The sequence below is a fragment of the Eptatretus burgeri genome, chromosome 8, assembly GCF_056783735.1.
Source record: "Eptatretus burgeri isolate ZD-2024b chromosome 8, Ebu_testis_v1, whole genome shotgun sequence".
NCBI classification, from domain to species: domain Eukaryota; kingdom Metazoa; phylum Chordata; class Myxini; order Myxiniformes; family Myxinidae; genus Eptatretus; species Eptatretus burgeri.
Genome location: NC_140968.1, coordinates 36,096,425 through 36,113,725, shown reverse-complemented (window position 1 = coordinate 36,113,725; position 17,301 = coordinate 36,096,425). Strand labels below are relative to the sequence as shown.

Below are 17,301 nucleotides of genomic sequence, written 5' to 3'. Positions count from 1 at the left end.
ATCCTGCTGGCCTCGCCCAACACTCGATTGCTGTTCATATACACACATTTTCAACATTTTGGGATCTTTATTTAGTGAGCACGTTTCTGTGAATGTTATTTTGTGAGAAATCAATCTTTTTCAATGTAAAATATTTATTTCAAGGATGATGATGATCACAGGAATGTACAGCACTTGTGTGAGCACTGTGAGGTATGCCATTGTTCGTGCAAAGGTTTTCATCCAACAAGCCCCATCCTTGTGAGGTTACATGATACTAAACAATCAACTGCTTGTGACACTTCATTTTGTGACAAGGCTCTGCCCCTCATATTCTGTCTAATATCAACCAACCTTGACCAGAGAGTCGATGGGTTGATCCATCATTGTTATCCTGTGCATGCGAAACGAAAAGCGGGGATAGGTAATCAGCCATGTCCGCCCGTCCATCTGTTTGTCTCATCAGTTTATGATTGAGGAACGACTTATTTAATTTGAATGTTTTATTTTGAACACAAATCAGAACATGAATAGGTGGACAAGTCTGCCATTTTACTGTACTTTGGCTCAGAATTCAGCCCAATCACACATGCACAGAGAAGAGTGAGATGAATTTTTTACTCTGTGTGCCTTCCTGGCAGTGAAACAAAATTGAAAGCAAGAAGGGCACTTGGTAGAGCGCATACCTCCGCCACGTCATGCCTGATCCATGAGAACATATCGGGCCCAATACATTTTTGAAATATCATGCTATACAGTACTATACAAGCCGGTAGACGGCCATGGGTCGCCGAGCATCCGATGACCTTTGACCCCAGAGCTGAGTTAATCTAGTACTAAGTACTTACGAAATTGCAATCGAATCGGTTAACCCGTGTATGAGCAAGGGGGCTTTGAATGGTCATTTTGCCCGAACAATGCACTCATTGACCTTTGACCCCTGACTTAGCCGAGATAGGTCAATATGTCCTGAAGCAAAGTTGTAGTACCCATTGAGTACTCTGTACATATGAACTTTCATTCGTATCGGTTAACCCGTGTAGGAGCAAGGGGGATTTGAATGGTCATTTTGCCCGAAAAATGCACTCATTGACCTTTGACCCCTGACCTAGCCAAGATAGGTCAATATGTCCTGAAGCACAGTTGTAGTACTCATTTCGGTCTATAAGCATGTAAAGATTCATTCGATTCGGTTCAACCGTCTTGGAGCTAGTGTACTTTGAATTTTCAGCGGGAATACTCCATGGCCCTCGGACACCCATGTTGAGAGGGTTACCATTTGGTAACTACATGATATAGAACAAAATGGATGTCATATAGCGGATAGAGAATCACCTTAAGATTATGCATACCAAATCTCAATGAGTTCCATCTACTGATAACTACTCGGTATCCATTTGAATGAAAAGTACCGAAAATGCGGTTTGATATCGGAAATCCCCAAAGTTCGAGGGGGTGCTGTGGGTGAACAAAGATATAAATCGAAAATCCGGCTCGATGGTTTGTGCACAATGTATTCCAGACGATTAGTGTGAACTTTCATGACCATCCGACCATAACCATAGGAGGAGTAGCATTTGGCGCGAAGGCACCTCCAGCTCTCGCATATTCTCAATTTTTGCACTAATTGACCTTTGACCCCTGACCTAAGCGAAATCGATCAATATGTCCTGAGGCAAAGTTGTAGTACTCATTGAGTACCATGAACCTGCAAAGTTTCATTCGTATCGATGCACTCACCTGGTGGCTAGGGGGCCTTCAATTTTCGCCAATTTTTGCGCATACCCTAATTGTAGGGGGCACTGCGGGTAAAGTATTCCATATATCACAAAAACCGGAATATATTTGATAGAGCATCACCTGTAGATCATTCTTGCCAAATTTCATAACCCTACGTGGGATAATGGCTTTCGGAATTGATTTCGCGTGAACGGTACCGATTTTGAAGGTTTTTCGGTTGTTGCTAGGGAACCAAAGCGTCCCTAGCAACCATCACAATTTCCAAAGCACTAGGTCATAAGATGGACCTACCACCCGAGTTTGGTCAAAATCCGCCCACGTTTACTACCAATTATGCTGATGACAAACGAACAAACATCCAAACAAACAAACAGACAGAATTACTGACAATAAGGGTCACCTATTTCGGCGACCCAACAGAAAGGGGTGAAAACATAGCCTGTTTCACCTTCGGTGGCGGAGGTTATTCCAAACAGGAAACCTACTGTTTTTAAGGATGCCATGAAGGACTCAAACAACACGCACGAATAACTAATGTAACGTGTTATGTAGGGTGGTGTCATAGACGCTGGGGAAAATGGCAGCAAAACCCAGGATTAATTAATTTATATGCCTTTAAACCTTTATTTAAACCTTTATTTGAATTGAATGATATACTTGAAGATGAGAACACAAATCACCTTCATAATACCTCCAAGAACTTGATAAATATACCATGAGAGGACATGGCATATGTGTTTTGGGGGTGAAGAAGAGATTACCAGTATGTCAATGTATTTATTTATTTTTTTATTTTTTTCATACGCAGCCTGTGGCTGCTTGGCTGCATCATTTCCTGGGGGTGCAGCTGTGTCATTGATGCAATGCCACGCATACCAACACGCCAGTACTCATTTTGCCGCCCTGAAAAGGATGACGGGCGGAATCAACCTTACCTGGTGTTGATTCAACAACTCAACAGGGGTTTGAATTCAAGACCCAAGGATCTTAAGCCAACTGCCTTCAATGTTCAGGCAGCACCATGCCTTGGCTATGTGCGATGCTGATGGACACCGCATTCTGTGGTGATCAATCAAGACTCCATCTCGTAAATTGCGAGTCAACGTTGTTTTATTCCAGTGTTTAAGTGTGGTTGGTGTATGAGACTGCTTCAGTAGTGCTAAGCTTCTGAATTAAAAAAAAAAGATCTTTAGAAACGTTATTTAAAATTGAAGTCCAGTACAGCAGGGCCTTACAGTATGTGGGCCCCCCCTTCGTGGATTAGCTCTGTCGTGATGAATTTATTGAGGCAATGTTTGCGTATTGCGGTCAATGCGCTCAAATAATCACAAGTTGGTGAACTATCTTCCACGTTTATTCACCGAATTAACATGGACCTAACAGCTTGCCCAATAACCCCCTCAAATCCCCCTACCATCATCAACCCCATCATCTCCATCACCTCTCTTTATGGTCACCATCATCAACATCGCCATTGCATTATTGGATCAAGTTTATCATCATCGTTATTATTATTAAAGGTACGTTTTATGATATTAATAACTCAAGGAAATTAACTTTATTTTATGTTTTTAAAACAGGAAAACAAGCCTGGTGTTAGCTTAACGGTTAAGGAGGCTGGCTTCAGATCTTCGGGTCTTGAGTTTGAGCTCCTGCCGTGCGGTTAAATAACACCAGGTAGGTTGATTCTTGTCATCCTTTCAAGGTCGGTAGAACGGAGTACCATCTTACTGTTAACAGGGGCACTGCATCAGCGGCACAGCTGCGCTCCCAGCAGTGATGCAACCAGTCACCACATGCTGCATACGAAATGATAATCAGGAAAAGAATAGTTAATTTTATGTTCCTAATAACCCTTTTATTCATGAAAATAAATAGCACAAAAACGATGCACAAACATGCTAATTAAGGGAACAGTTTGGGCAAATTTTAAAGTTGAAGTCCCAAACTCTATTTCCCCCCATTACCCCCTAAGTTTGTGGATTTGCAGTTCATGGGTATTTTCAAAAATGTAACCCCTGCGAATGGCAAGGCCCTCCTGTATATAGCTGAACACTGCGCTGGTTATCGTGTTCTATGAACTCTCTCTCTTTCAAGCTGTGTTTGGGTATGGAGATCTCAAGTCACTCTGCTGAGCTCAACAAGAGTCGGGGCACACCAAGTTGGTCATCATTTTTTGTGTGGTTTTTTTTTTGTGGAGATACTAGATAGCCCCTAAAACCACAACCTTGGCTGATCTCTCCATCACACCAACATGTGCCATCTTCAATCTTTCAAGCAGATGCAGTGTGTTTGACGCGACATGGCACATATATTTCCTTATTTTCATTATAATCGGTTATTACGATTAAGGGATTTGACACTTTCTGTACAAGGTTTTTTAAAGCTTCTGTATGTAGACTCTAATTGTGTGTCTGAAATATTGTATGCCGACAATGTGGCAGGATACAGTGTCATGTGAAAACTGCTGATGAGTGGCAATCTCAGGTCTTGTTGAGGGCTGTCAGGACAGTCTCAAGGTACGCATACTCACCTATGAGCTGTCTGGCCTGGGTTTGAATCTCAGCCCAGCTATAAACTGCCATCCTGGTGTTTCACAGGCAGGGCGAGGCATCGATGTGTGGTCTGTCCCTCGGATGGACGTTAACCGGGGCGTCCCGTCTGCCGACATTAGTGTCAGACGTTAAAGATCCCACAGTGTCCTTCGTAAAGAGCCGGCACCATGAACAAATTATAAGTTCCTGCTCCAAACTACATGGTCCACTGCAACGATTTTAATTTATATTATAAATATGGTAACATTTTAGATAACCACACTATGTTTGAAGGAAATGACATTCTGTCAGTACAGGTATGAAATCCCTTTGTCCACACACATCCAATCAGTACGATTGTCCCATGAGAGGTAGATTTTGTTCGAAGTCATTTGAACCCTTCCAAGTTGTTAAGTGCGCAACGTTTCACACCATATTCCCTCATTGTTGTTTACAACACATCTTAATCCTGCAAATGGGAAATCTTCAAGCTAAAAACAGACCTGTGGATGAGCTATTCTTGTACTCCTTGACCTCAGCACGGATCATTGTTGCATAAGATGAGGAGCTACCAGTCCACAACGATAGAAGCTCACACTAAAGGACATGTTCTCACCCATACGTACCTTATTATTTGCATGCGCTGCTTTTGGGCAATTCGCTCTGCCCTCCCTCATCCCCAAAATAAGAATGTGAACTATATTGCCAAAAGTAATGGGACAGCACACTCAAACTTGAAATGAACCATCCAAAGCCGCACGTGCCTATTTTCCCACCCTGCTAAGTAACATGTACTTTATAGTGTTGAAACTCAGTTGTAATCAAGATGAGTAAAGAGCTGACTGACCTTCAATACGGAATGGTTATTGAGTGCCAGAGGATCGTGACATTTCCATCGCACTGAACCATCTGAAGTCACCTATGGGTAACGTCCTTTGGAAAAGGAAGACGACGGGTCCTGCCAATGTTAAGAATAGAACAGGCGTAAGACAGAATTATTGACATATTGCAGGAGAAGAACCTTACAAGGTGTAATCGCACCATGCTCTGCCTGACATGTATCAAGATTTTCTCACATCTATATATAATGGAGGGAGAGTGCAGTGTGTTGTATGTATGACGTATATACTTTACCGGTCGAAAGTTTTAGAACACCCCCATTTTTCCAGTTTTTTTACTGAAATTTAAGCAGTTTAATGTTTCAATGTACTCTGAAATTAAAGCATAGAACAAATAAACAATTGCAGATAAAAAAGACATCATGGAATCGTTTTGTTGAATAAAATTGAATCTAAATTTTTGACTCATCGAAGTAGCCACCTTTTGCAAATATAACAGCCGAACATACTCGTGGAATTCTTCCGACAATGGAAATCAAATATTGTTCGGAAAGTTCTTCCCAACACTGTTGCAGAAGTTCCCACAAATGTGTTGCACTTGTAGGTTGCTTTGCTTTCACCCTTCTGTCCAGTTCATCTCAAACAAGCTCGATGAGGTTTAAGTCTGGAGACTGTACTGGCCATTCTATGATTTTAAGCTTACCGTCTTGTTCTTTTCTTCTAAGGTAGTTCTGACATAGCTTGGAGGTATGTTTTGGGTCATTATCTTGCTGTAGGATGAACCCCTGACTAACTAGGCGTAAACCAGAGGGTATTGCATGGTGCTGCAAAATGCAGCGGTTGCCATTTTGGTTCACGGTGTTAGTCAATCTGTGCAACTGGACTCTGGATCCAGCAAAAGAGCCCCAGATCATCACGCTTCCTCCTCCATGCTTGACAGTTGGTGTCACACACTGAGGAACCATCCTTTCGCGTACTTGACGGCGTACAAAAACCCTGCGTGATGAACCCAAGATTTCAAATTTTGATTCATCGGTCCATAAGACCTTCTTCCAGTTTTCAGTAGTCCACTAGTGGTGCTTCATGGCCCAGGCAAGCCTCTTTTTCTTATTTTCCCATTTTAGCAATGGCTTTCTTACTGCCACTCGACCTGTCAAACCTGCAGCTCGAAGTCTTCTCTTCACAGTTGAAACTGAGACTTCCTTACTTCGACCAGTGTTAAGCTGTGCTTGAAGCTGCTCTCCTGTGAGCCGCCTATCACGCAAGCTGTTGACTCTCAGAAACTTGTCTTCTGATTGTGTTGTGGCTTTTGGTTTTCCAGACCTCTTCCTGTCCGAGTTTCCTCCAGTTTCCAAGTGCCTTTTGATGGTGTAGGAAACTGTACTGACTGACACCTTGGCTCGCTTTGCAATTTTTCCAAAGGAAAGACCGACAATTTTAAGGGTTATAATGGTCTGTCTGTCTTCCTTTGTTAATTGTCTTTTTCTCACCATCATGATTGCAATATACTACTTCCTGCAGTGCAATATTGTCCAAATAATGCTTCAGAGGGTGTAGCAACACATTCTGTTCCAACACTGCTTTTATACAGAGAGAGGGTTTGTAACGAATCAACAAAAGTTGGGATACCTGTAGGAATTGTTTGCCTCAACTTTCAAGGCTTAATTTACTTCCATTGCTGCAGAACAGCTGCAGTTGCTAACCCATTACTTGCTCCCTGAAAAGGGCCTTTTTTAACAACTCTGAAATTTACATCATTTTTCAGTTTTTGGTAACCTAAACTTTTTTGTTTAACCTCTGGCAATTTACTGCTTAGATTTGTACCATTTCAGTTTATTCACTGGACTTGAACTGCTTAAATTTCAGTAAAAACTGAAAAATGTGGGTGTTCTAAAACTTTCGATCGGTCGTGTATGTTGTACGTTTCATCTACCCCTCCGAGAGGATTTGACCGAAGAAGCTGAAGCATTCAGGGATTAATGAGGGTACACTGAAATTGTGCATGTGCAAGTTTCATTTGATTCCATCAAGTTATTTTAAAAGGAACAAAAAATTCCACCCATCTTGGTATTTTCTTCCTTTTGGGAGGAAAAAAAAGGAGAGAGGAGGGGTTATGGGTGCAGTTTGAAGTATTTGATCAATACTGTACAACTACGATGTATTACATATGCAGATAAGCAGTCCGCATGTTTTTGCTTCATATGCGTAACCAGGTTATTTTTTATTTATTTTCGGCAGTGATTGAAGCAGCAGTCTGTTACTTATATACTGCCCAATAAAGGGATGCGTCAGATGAATGTCTTGCATGCTTGGAACAAGACAGTGTGGGTACTGTTCTATGGTATTAATAATCATAAAGATAGTAAAATGACCACCTGTCCACTCCCGCAGGGAGCGGGTGCTTCAGGTAGTGTTGATGAAGGATTGTACCTGTTGCCAAAATCTGATCAACACCCTTAATCACAAGTCTGAATGTTGTGTGCCAGTACTGATGTGTCATTGCACGACAATAAACAAACACTTGATGGGACTGAAAGAACATAGTAGTGGGGTTCACAAGAAATAATTGTGAAGTTACTGTCACCGTCTGTAAAATACTCCTGCGTTGATCCAGGAATTTGAATGGTTGATCACACTCACTCGGTGTTTTTGCACTGCTGGTGACTCACTACGGTAGCACAACATGTGAAGCCCCCAGCACATTGTTCGAGTGTAAAGTGGTGTGACTTGTGCTATGTTGAAGGTTTAAGTGATTTATGCCACTGTAGAGTTCCTGTTACCTCTCACAGTACATTGCATATGTCCGATTCAATCATGGTATGTTTGCAGCAGGAGCTGCGTGTGCCTTCCAGAGACAGTTATTTGCAGACGTTGCCATTCTTGGAACACCCATGAGGCTCTCTTGATGGACATGTTAATCCGTGCAGCCTCTGCATTGAGTGCAGCTTCGGTACTGACCAATGCAGCAGAGCTCGTATCAGTATATCAGATATACTAATATAATAATAATAATAATAATAATAATAATAATAATATTGTAGATCAACCAAAGGTAATATGACCTCAATCAAATCCTGCATCCATGTAAGTATCTGATTGCTCCAATGATTCCTCACATTACAGTCAGTTGTAGTTTGGTGTCATGTCTTGTTTTTACGTTAAAAGTAAATACATTTAAATAAATCACCTCTTTCTTTCTTTCTCTGGCTGTTAGTTTCAGGCAGTGGTACTATGAGTGGAGAAAAGCACTCAAAAGCTGCATTTTTAATGCTATTCCACTATTCTATGAACACCACTGGCACAGCCGTGCCCCCAGCGAATTATGTGCGACCGTAGCCATGTGCTGCATACAAAAGAAAAAGAAGGCAATTTTATGAAATCATTACCTTTATTTTTTTAAACAGAAACATGTTGACAGCAGCCATTTGGTTCATCTACATCTGGCATTATCTCCCACCAACTACGGCTTTTATGTTTGCATGTTTGACTGTGAGTTAATGTGGTGGGAGTTTCTGAGTGCTGAATCCAAAACTTTATTTGACCTTGCAGTAATGGGTCTCGCAGTTCTTCTCAACCACCTATTTGGCGCCAACCATATAAACTTTCATGCCGTAGAATGTTGGTGCATTTCATCTGTCGATTCATTCGTTTCTTTTTAGGGTGGGTATAAAATAGAAACTCCCTTCTAATAGTATATTTATGGAAACAATAACTGGCACAATAAGTATGTTGCAAGAAATGGTGACATTGTATTAATATTTGCCTGTGGGTGGTTGACTGCCCACCTGTTTGGGAAGCGTTTTCATTATTTTTGCACCTTGATACTCAAGCTACTACAAGATATTCAGCTGGGGGCCTTCGCACCTTGCTGCCAATCTGCTTGAGAGCCCAAATCTCCTTGAGAGTTAGTGGAAAAATCACGAACTGATTTGGGATGTTCATTTGTGGTTAGAACAGTTATTGAGTGAACAAAAAAATTCTGCTTGAAGATATGTCATATATATCTATCTATATATTACTAAAACTCTCATCTTGTATATATGTATGTATGTTCCCGAAATACAGCCAAAACGGTACACAACAGCGCAAACATTTTAGTGCCACCTTACTCACCATTCTCCTGCGGTGTGCAGTATCAAGTTTCGTTGAAATCGGGCAATGAAAAAATTATAAAAAAATCAATTCCCGATTCAGTGAAGTACTCTTCGGGAGTATTTGATCAATGCAAACAACCTCATCGGTATAGTTCGTTGGAGCTATCTTTTTATCTTGCCAAAACGAAGTTTTTGCAAGATATGTTCGTCAGCTTGTATGATTTTTTTTTGTTTGTCTGTAATCACGTATAAAAAATTCTGCAGAGCACAGTTATCATTGGAAATTTTTGTAACTTCGCATATCAGGGGCCTATAGAGGTCCTTTTCAGCGCACAAAATTTTGAAGGTTAAGGTCAAAGGTCAAGGTCACTTTGTCGCAAATCAGGGAGTCGACGAAACCCTTATTTTTTGAGTAATTTTGATCGGATCGTATTCAAACTTCATGGGAATATAGTTCATGGTCTGGCGCTCAGCTGATTAATTTTTGGTGGCGATTGGCCTTGACCTTCATGGTTAGCGCCGAAGGTCAAACATATTTGACCCCAAGGTCAAATTTTCAAGTTTTAGGAACCATATCGTGTAGTACCTCAAATTGAACACCTCGATGAGTGCTTTCTAGATATGTCAAGCTTGAGATATTATGACGTCATTTGGTGACGTTATGAGGCAAAAGCATATTTTTCATGGTTACTCTGTAGAACGATTCTCATCAGAATCTCTCGTAGGCAGATATTCCTCAAGGAGTCGCTCCTGGTGGATAGCAGCTCTGTTCACCTCAGTGTGACCTTAAAGAAGTCACACGTGGTCACGTTTTGGCAAGGTTTATTATCTTGTCAAAACGAAGTTTTGCAAGATATGTTAGTCAGCTTGTATGTTTTTTTTGTTTGTTTGTTTGTTTATTTGTCTGTAATCACGTATAAGAAATTCTGCAGAGCACAGTTGTCATTGGAAATTTTTGTAACTTCGCATATCAGAGGCCTATAGAGGTCCCTTTCAGCGCACAAAATTTTGAAGGTCAAGGTCAAAGGTCAAGGTCACTCTGTCGCAAATCAGGGGAGTCGACGAAACCCTTATTTTTTGAGTAATTTTGATCGGATCGTCTTCAAACTTTATGGGAATATAGTTCATGGTCTGGCGCTCAGCTGATTAATTTTTGGTGGCGATTGGCCTTGACCTTCATGGTTAGCGCCTTAGGTCAAACATATTTGATCCCAAGGTCAAATTTTCAAGTTTTAGGATCCATATCGTGTAGTACCTCAAATTGAACACCTCGACGAGTGCTTTCTGGATATGTCAAGCTTGAGACATTATGATGTCATTTGGTGACGTTATGAGGCAAAAGCATATTTTTCATGGTTACTCTGTAGAACGATTCTCATCGGAATCTCTCGTAGACAGATATTCCTCAAGGAGTCGCTCCTGGTGGATAGCAGCTCTGTTCACCTCAGTGTGACCTTAAAGAAGTCACACGTGGTCACCTTTTGGCAAGATATGGCTCACCCTGCGGGTGACATGGGTTTATTTTTTTCTTGAAATGACTTTTTTTCATCAACTGCTGTCACAATGGGTTCATGGGTCATCTCGTCTAAGATATAAAGCTTTTGTCTAACTACTGACTCACTGACTGATATTAAAGATCGGGACCGTCTGGGTGACATAGAAAGCTGAAATATTGCGCACTGATGGATATCGAAGCCGACACACCAGAAAAAGAAATATATCACAGAACCATCGGAAAGCATCCGTAAATGAAAACATCAAAAATTGAAAATAAATAAATGAAAAAACTAAATGCAGGTGAGCAACCCAAGATAATGGGGAAGCACGGTAATTTTGCGTGCCGATAGACATCGAAGCTGATACACCAGAAAAATCACAGAACCGTGAGAAAGCATCTGTAAATGAAAATATAAATAAATGATAAAAATGAAAGAAAATAAATAAATGAAAAAATCAAATGCAGGTGAGCAACCTGAGCCACATATATATATATATATATATATATATATATATATATATATATATATATATATATATATATATATATATATATATATATATACACACAGGGTGTCCCAAAGAAATATACAACTTTTCATCTGCAAAGAGGATGGTCATAACATATATTTTTAATGAAGATATATGGCTGGATAGAAAGCTGAAAGGTTGAAGTTTATTGTACCAATGTCAAAATTGCCACCAAAATTTAAATTTTGGTATAGAATCGTCGTTTTCTTTTAGATCACATGTTCGACGTAGGCTCCACATTGTCCGATCACTGCCTGCAAACGCGTTGTCATGTTCACTTTGGGAAACGTTTCCTGAGGAATGTTCTGGATTTCTCGGTGGATGTTTTCCTTCAGCTGATCAAGAGTCTGAGGCCTAGGGTTTCCATAGATCCTGTCCTTGAGATACCCCCACAAGAAGAAGTCTGGAGGAGTAAGGTCAGGGGAATACGGTGGCCACTCAACGTCTTCGTAGAGGGAGATAAAACGGCCCTCAAAATGTTGGTTGAGAAAACGCCTTGTTTGGAAAGGCATGAATGTCTTGGCGGAGGATCCTCTGAACGGTGCTCTTATGAATGTTTGTCTCGGCAGAAAGTCATCTAATCGATTTTTTTGGACTCTGAACGACCGCCTGTCTCACCATTTCCACATTTTCTTCACTACGACCTGTCCTCCTTCGACCACTGTGACCCTTGTGAAGGTCACACACACACGCACGCACACACACGAACAGATGGTTCCCACATTGGTAAACTTTGCGATGGTGCACTTTATTGTCCGAACGTTTGGTGCATGGCGCAAGTGGATACCGAAACGTCTCGAGTAAAGACGTTGCACCTGTATGACACTTTTCATCTGGTGCCAAAGTTCAACAATTTTCGTCCGTTGTTGTACGGTCAGTCTTGGCATTTTTCTGGCGCTTGCTTGGTATCAAAATAAACTTCAGGGTCTCTGCGACAAGAAATGAAGCATTAGTGACAAAATTACTGCTTTTTTAGGATCAAACGAAGCATTTTAAAAGTTGTATGTTTTTTTGGACACCCTATATATACATATATATATATATATATATATATATATATATATATATATATATATATATATATATATATATATATATATATATACATACATACATACATACATACACACACACACACATATATATATATATACATATATATATATATATATATATATATATATATATATATATATATATATACTTATGTATATATATATATATATATATATATATATATATATATATATATATATATATATATTGTTATTGTTGTGGGGGTAGATGTAAGAATTTAATAGGGAAGTCGAGCATTGTGTGGAGTTGCTTCGTCCGTGGACGAGTACAAGCATCTTGATAGAACTAAGTTAGGGAACCTGTGAGCTTAAGTGTTACGTGTCACCACATGAGGGGTGGTGCAGTGTTAATTAGCCTAGGGAGTAAAAATAAGTTCCCCAGTACGTGATTGCCCTCTGTGATTTTCCTGATGTTTTTTATATTACAAGCCAGGCCAGAAAGCTGGGAAACGTGTCCCTGAAATGACAACAAACAGGAAGCCCCGCTCTCCCGGGTTTGGGGGTCAGCAGGCTACGCCTCGGAGGTGGAGGATATAGGGCGCATTGCAGAGGACATGTGATCTTCCTACTCCATGGGACAAGAGAGGGGAGTGATCGAAGAGACAGTGGAGGCTGGCACATTGCACAGGTGGATCGTGGAAGGCTTCCGTCGGCAGAGCACACACGAGGTCGGTGTGAGGACCACACGAGGCAGGTGGCGCCTTTGGAAGAGGAAGGCTGGCACGTTTTGAGCCTTCATGTGGAAAGCTGCTTGCGGATTGCCTGGCGTATGTCTGTCCGATTACGAGTGATGGTGCCATTTTTGTGCGCGTGTTCTGTGACAAGTGAAGCACCATTTTGCCTGCTTGTGCACGTGCTGGTGGAGGCGCCTCCATTCCGGGTTTGACGGAGATCAGCTCTGGTCCCATCTGAGTTCCAGTCTACTTCCAAAGGGGAGGGGGGGGGGAGGTCACAAAGGCCTCGCCTCCACATCCTCTTCATTGTGGTTAACTGGGCTGCATTTGAAACCATTGGGTCAATGTGATAGCATTTATGGTGGATTATGATGGGGGGTGTTTTCACATTTGTGTATCATTGGCCGCACATCAGGGGGCCGCACTTTGGGCCACCAGTGGCACGCCAGTAGCTCGCGGGCCGTGCAATGAAGAACAGGTTTTTAAATTGTCTCAGACGTGGCAATAAATGTGAATTGTTGATCCCAGCTTGCCGGCTCGATGACAGAAGATGCCATTTGAATTTTACCCTCTCCATCTCGACCCTGTTTGGAATCCCGTGTGGGCACGGGCAACTTGCTTATTCAAAGAAAGCTGTAAATCAGAATCGAGTGAATCTGAGGTCCTGAAATCGGTAGAGGAGGAGAGTGGAAGCATCTGCAGAGTAATGGATCGGATTAGTTGTAGCAGACAGTCTATGCCATTGATGAAGAGCAGAAAGGTGGGTGAAACGATTGAACCTTGAGGGACACCATGGTTAATGGAGCAATTCTCGGAGAGGGCGCCGTGTACACACGCAAAGATGGAATGCCCTCTGAGAAAGCTATCAATCCAGAAACCAGTACTATGGAGAATTCAAAACATAGTTAGTTTGGTGATGAGGCCTTTACGCGAGACCTTGCCAAAGGCCTTGCTTATGTCAAGCACAACCACACCGCCCTCACCGGGTGATCCTCGAGTCGAGGAACCACTCGCTGTTCGTGTTCCAGTATTATTGACAGCATCTCTTTTCCTTACTCGCATCCTATTTCGTTTTGCTCTCATATCATGTTTGTTATAACTATGAGCTTGTACTTTTTACAAATATTTTGGTGTTGGTAAAAGTGATGGAAACTTTGAGCATCGCAATACATTTTGTGTGCTTTTCTAGTTCTGTAATATTTGCAAACGGGAATCTTCTTGTTCTTCTTCTGTCGAATGCTGCACATGGCTGCGAGTAGCATCGTTGGCTGAGGGCACGGCCGTGCCTCTGATGCAGTGCCCTCTGTAGGATAGAGCAGGAATTTGTATTTTTAACATTTGTTGGCGATGAATCATCAGTGGGCACTCCACTATAATGGGGATTGGGGGGGGGGGATATGGAGGTAGCAGCTTGGAGCACACTGTTTTTCAGATGGGATGGAAAGCCGGCTATCCCCTTTGTTATCATGTATATGTAAATGCCTATTGTGATTGTGAGATGCACTTTTGGCTTTGGTGTCCTCGAAAGCAAGTACGAGATGTTCCACCTTTGGGGAGGAGGACCGGGGGAGGTGGAGGTGAGGGGGTTTAGCCACATTCATATCCCCCTTACAGACTCTCTCAAACCCGACTGCATTATCTCTCATAAAGTCAGGAGTCCTTGTAGCCAATTTCAGTCTTCCATTTATGACATCGCACGAGGCCAGATTGTGGGAAATAATTAAATCCCACGACAAATACAAATAAACATGATTTTAGTAACAAAACATACGTGAGCAGAATGTTTTCTAACAGCGGCCCTCTTCCCAATTGTATTCCTCATTTTTAATATCGCGCTGCCGTGGTGTTATGTTATTGGACTAGTGGAGGATCGGCGTCGTAAATGAGTTTCATCATCTGTGGTTGTTATGGGGAAGTTTATTGAACTCGTGAGTATCTCAGAGAGGAACTTCATCGACTTCACTTCTGTTGAAGATTCCTCAATTCATGGAAAAATATAAAATATTTAAAACTCTGATTTAAGTACACAAGTTATTTCTGGGGAAAAACTGTTTCTTGATCATAAAGAAGTCTTATTGGAGTGGAGGCATATGATTTTTTTTTCATAAATATATCATGATATGGGATTTTGGATTTATTTTATTTTTTATTTTTTGGTGTTTAAGCATTGGACCGTACTTGGTGATCTATATCACGCGTTGTTACCCCTACAAGCAAACATTTAAGTTCATGTTCTGTTGTGTCTTGTCGGTTATGTTCAGGAAGTTGCTTTGTGTTGGGAATAAAGCAGGCTGTCTTGGAAAAAAATTCCCAACATAACGGATTACCTTCTAGATTCATTACCTCCACCACCGAAGGTGAATGGAGGTTTCATTTTTCACCCCTGTTTGTCTGTGTGTGAGCAGAATAACTCAACAGGATATGCACGGAGTTGGACGAAACTTGGTGGACAGGTTGGGTGTGTGAGACATGAAGATTCGATTTTGGTGAAGATCCGGATCCGGATCCAAGAAATTTTTAAGTGCTTATTCACTAATTGAAAAATCGGGCTAAAACCGAAGTCAAGCAGGATATCTTCAAACGTTTCAGAAAGATTCGGACAGAGCTGTGTGGGCAGGTGGGATGTTTGACGAGGATGAATTGATTTGATTGTGGTGAAGATTTGAATCAGGATACGGATTCGAGAATTTTTTTTATTTTTCAAGTGATTCTTCAGCATTGAGAGAAAGACCCAAAAACTATGTGTTGTTCTTCTTTCGGCTGCTCCCGTTAGGGGTCGCCACAGCGGATCATCCGTTATGATCCGCATACTGATTTGGCACAGGTTTTATGCCGGATGCCCTTCCTGACGCAACCCTGGTCACCTCTTACGACACGGGGATAAGGATTGGGTTTCCCCATGATTCCGGGCTGCCCTACACCCTATCATAGCGCAGCCCAGCGCAGATTACCCGTCCTCAAGCGATCCTCCAACCCAAGCCTCTGAGTAGCCGGATTACAGGCGCACGTCACTACGCCCGGTACCCAAAAACGATGTATAGCATGATATTTCAAAAAGTTGTGGACGAGTTATGACAAAATTATGTGGATGAGTTGGTTAGGTGACAAGAACAAGCTGATTCAATTTTGGTTCAGATCCAACTTATCCATCCATCCATCCTTCCATCGGGACCATACTCTGTGCAGAGCGTTGGTGCTGCCGAAGCAGTCTCCTTGGCTATTGCGCACAATCCTGGATGGGTCGCCACTCCGACACAGGATACCAGCATGCTGGCACTCATTTTGCCGACCTCAGAAGGATGACAGGCAGAGTCAACCCCACCTGTTATTAGTTCAACAGCCGAGTGAGATTTGAACTCAGGATCCAAGGAATCCCAAGGCCACCACCCTAACCATTAAGCCAACACCAAGCATCTGACCTATCAGTGGGAAACAAAATGTAAACTGTTCAGCCTGGTGGAGGTATGCGCTCTACCGAGTGCCGTTGTAGTTTTTATCACTTCATTTGATACTATTCTAGTTCCTGTACAATGTTCTTATGTTCTCTTTGTTTGTCATTGTTACTGATTGAATGTTGTTACTCTGATGCCGATGTCAGTGATCCCAACTCCTCTCCTTGCATTCTTTCTCTCCCCACCAATTTACTCCTGGCCAAATGTTTGCCCCATCCGTCCCCCTGCCCACCCCTGATGTGTGCATGACAGAGACAACCACCCTGTTGTGTTGCACAATGATGGTTACAGCCTGCACATGGATGATGGGGATGGTGAGGGAGATCGTGTGACACTCGAGGTGGCACGTGTGACTCGGAACCACACAGGGATGTACACATGCAGAGTGCAGAACTGCCACGGCCAGAGCAGCTGTGACGTTGGCTTGTACCTTGCTGGTAGTTAATATTATTCATATTATTATATTGTTGTTATTATTATTCCATACAAAGTAACAACCTAAATATTTAGGTCACATTGGGATAAAGAGAAACAGAAGTTTTGTAACTTCCAGAACCATATTAATCCACTTATTCAAGATGAGCCCAAATCTCCAACGCATCCTGTTGTGGTTGTGGTTTGCAACACATTCAGTTCAGTAATTCCTCACTCAACATGGTAAATGCATTCCTGAAACGTACTGTGTTAGGCGAAATCACGTAGTGTGAAAACAATTTCACCATTAGAAATCATGTAAAAGGTGAGGATTGCACGTGAGATGGAGCAGGAGAGAGATGGAGACAACGTTTTGTTAGATCTGGTGTTCAATCCAGGTACTCACCAGACTTTCCGTGTCTTCCCATTTGGGTCGTTCGTGTCCGACTTATTTTCGTAGCACTTAAAGGG

General features: G+C 41.9%; 1 protein-coding gene across 3 annotated transcripts in view; it reads left to right on the top strand.

Moving 5' to 3' along the window:
• LOC147021521 (striated muscle-specific serine/threonine-protein kinase-like) overlaps positions 1-17,301 on the top strand; it is a 178,242-nt gene that overhangs the window by 78,111 nt on the left and 82,830 nt on the right. For all 3 annotated transcript variants that reach the window (XM_085891534.1, XM_085891533.1, XM_085891532.1), the window contains one exon: positions 16,669-16,853. In XM_085891534.1, coding sequence (XP_085747660.1) covers positions 16,669-16,853 — 185 coding nt within the window. The remainder of the gene's footprint in view (positions 1-16,668; positions 16,854-17,301) is intronic.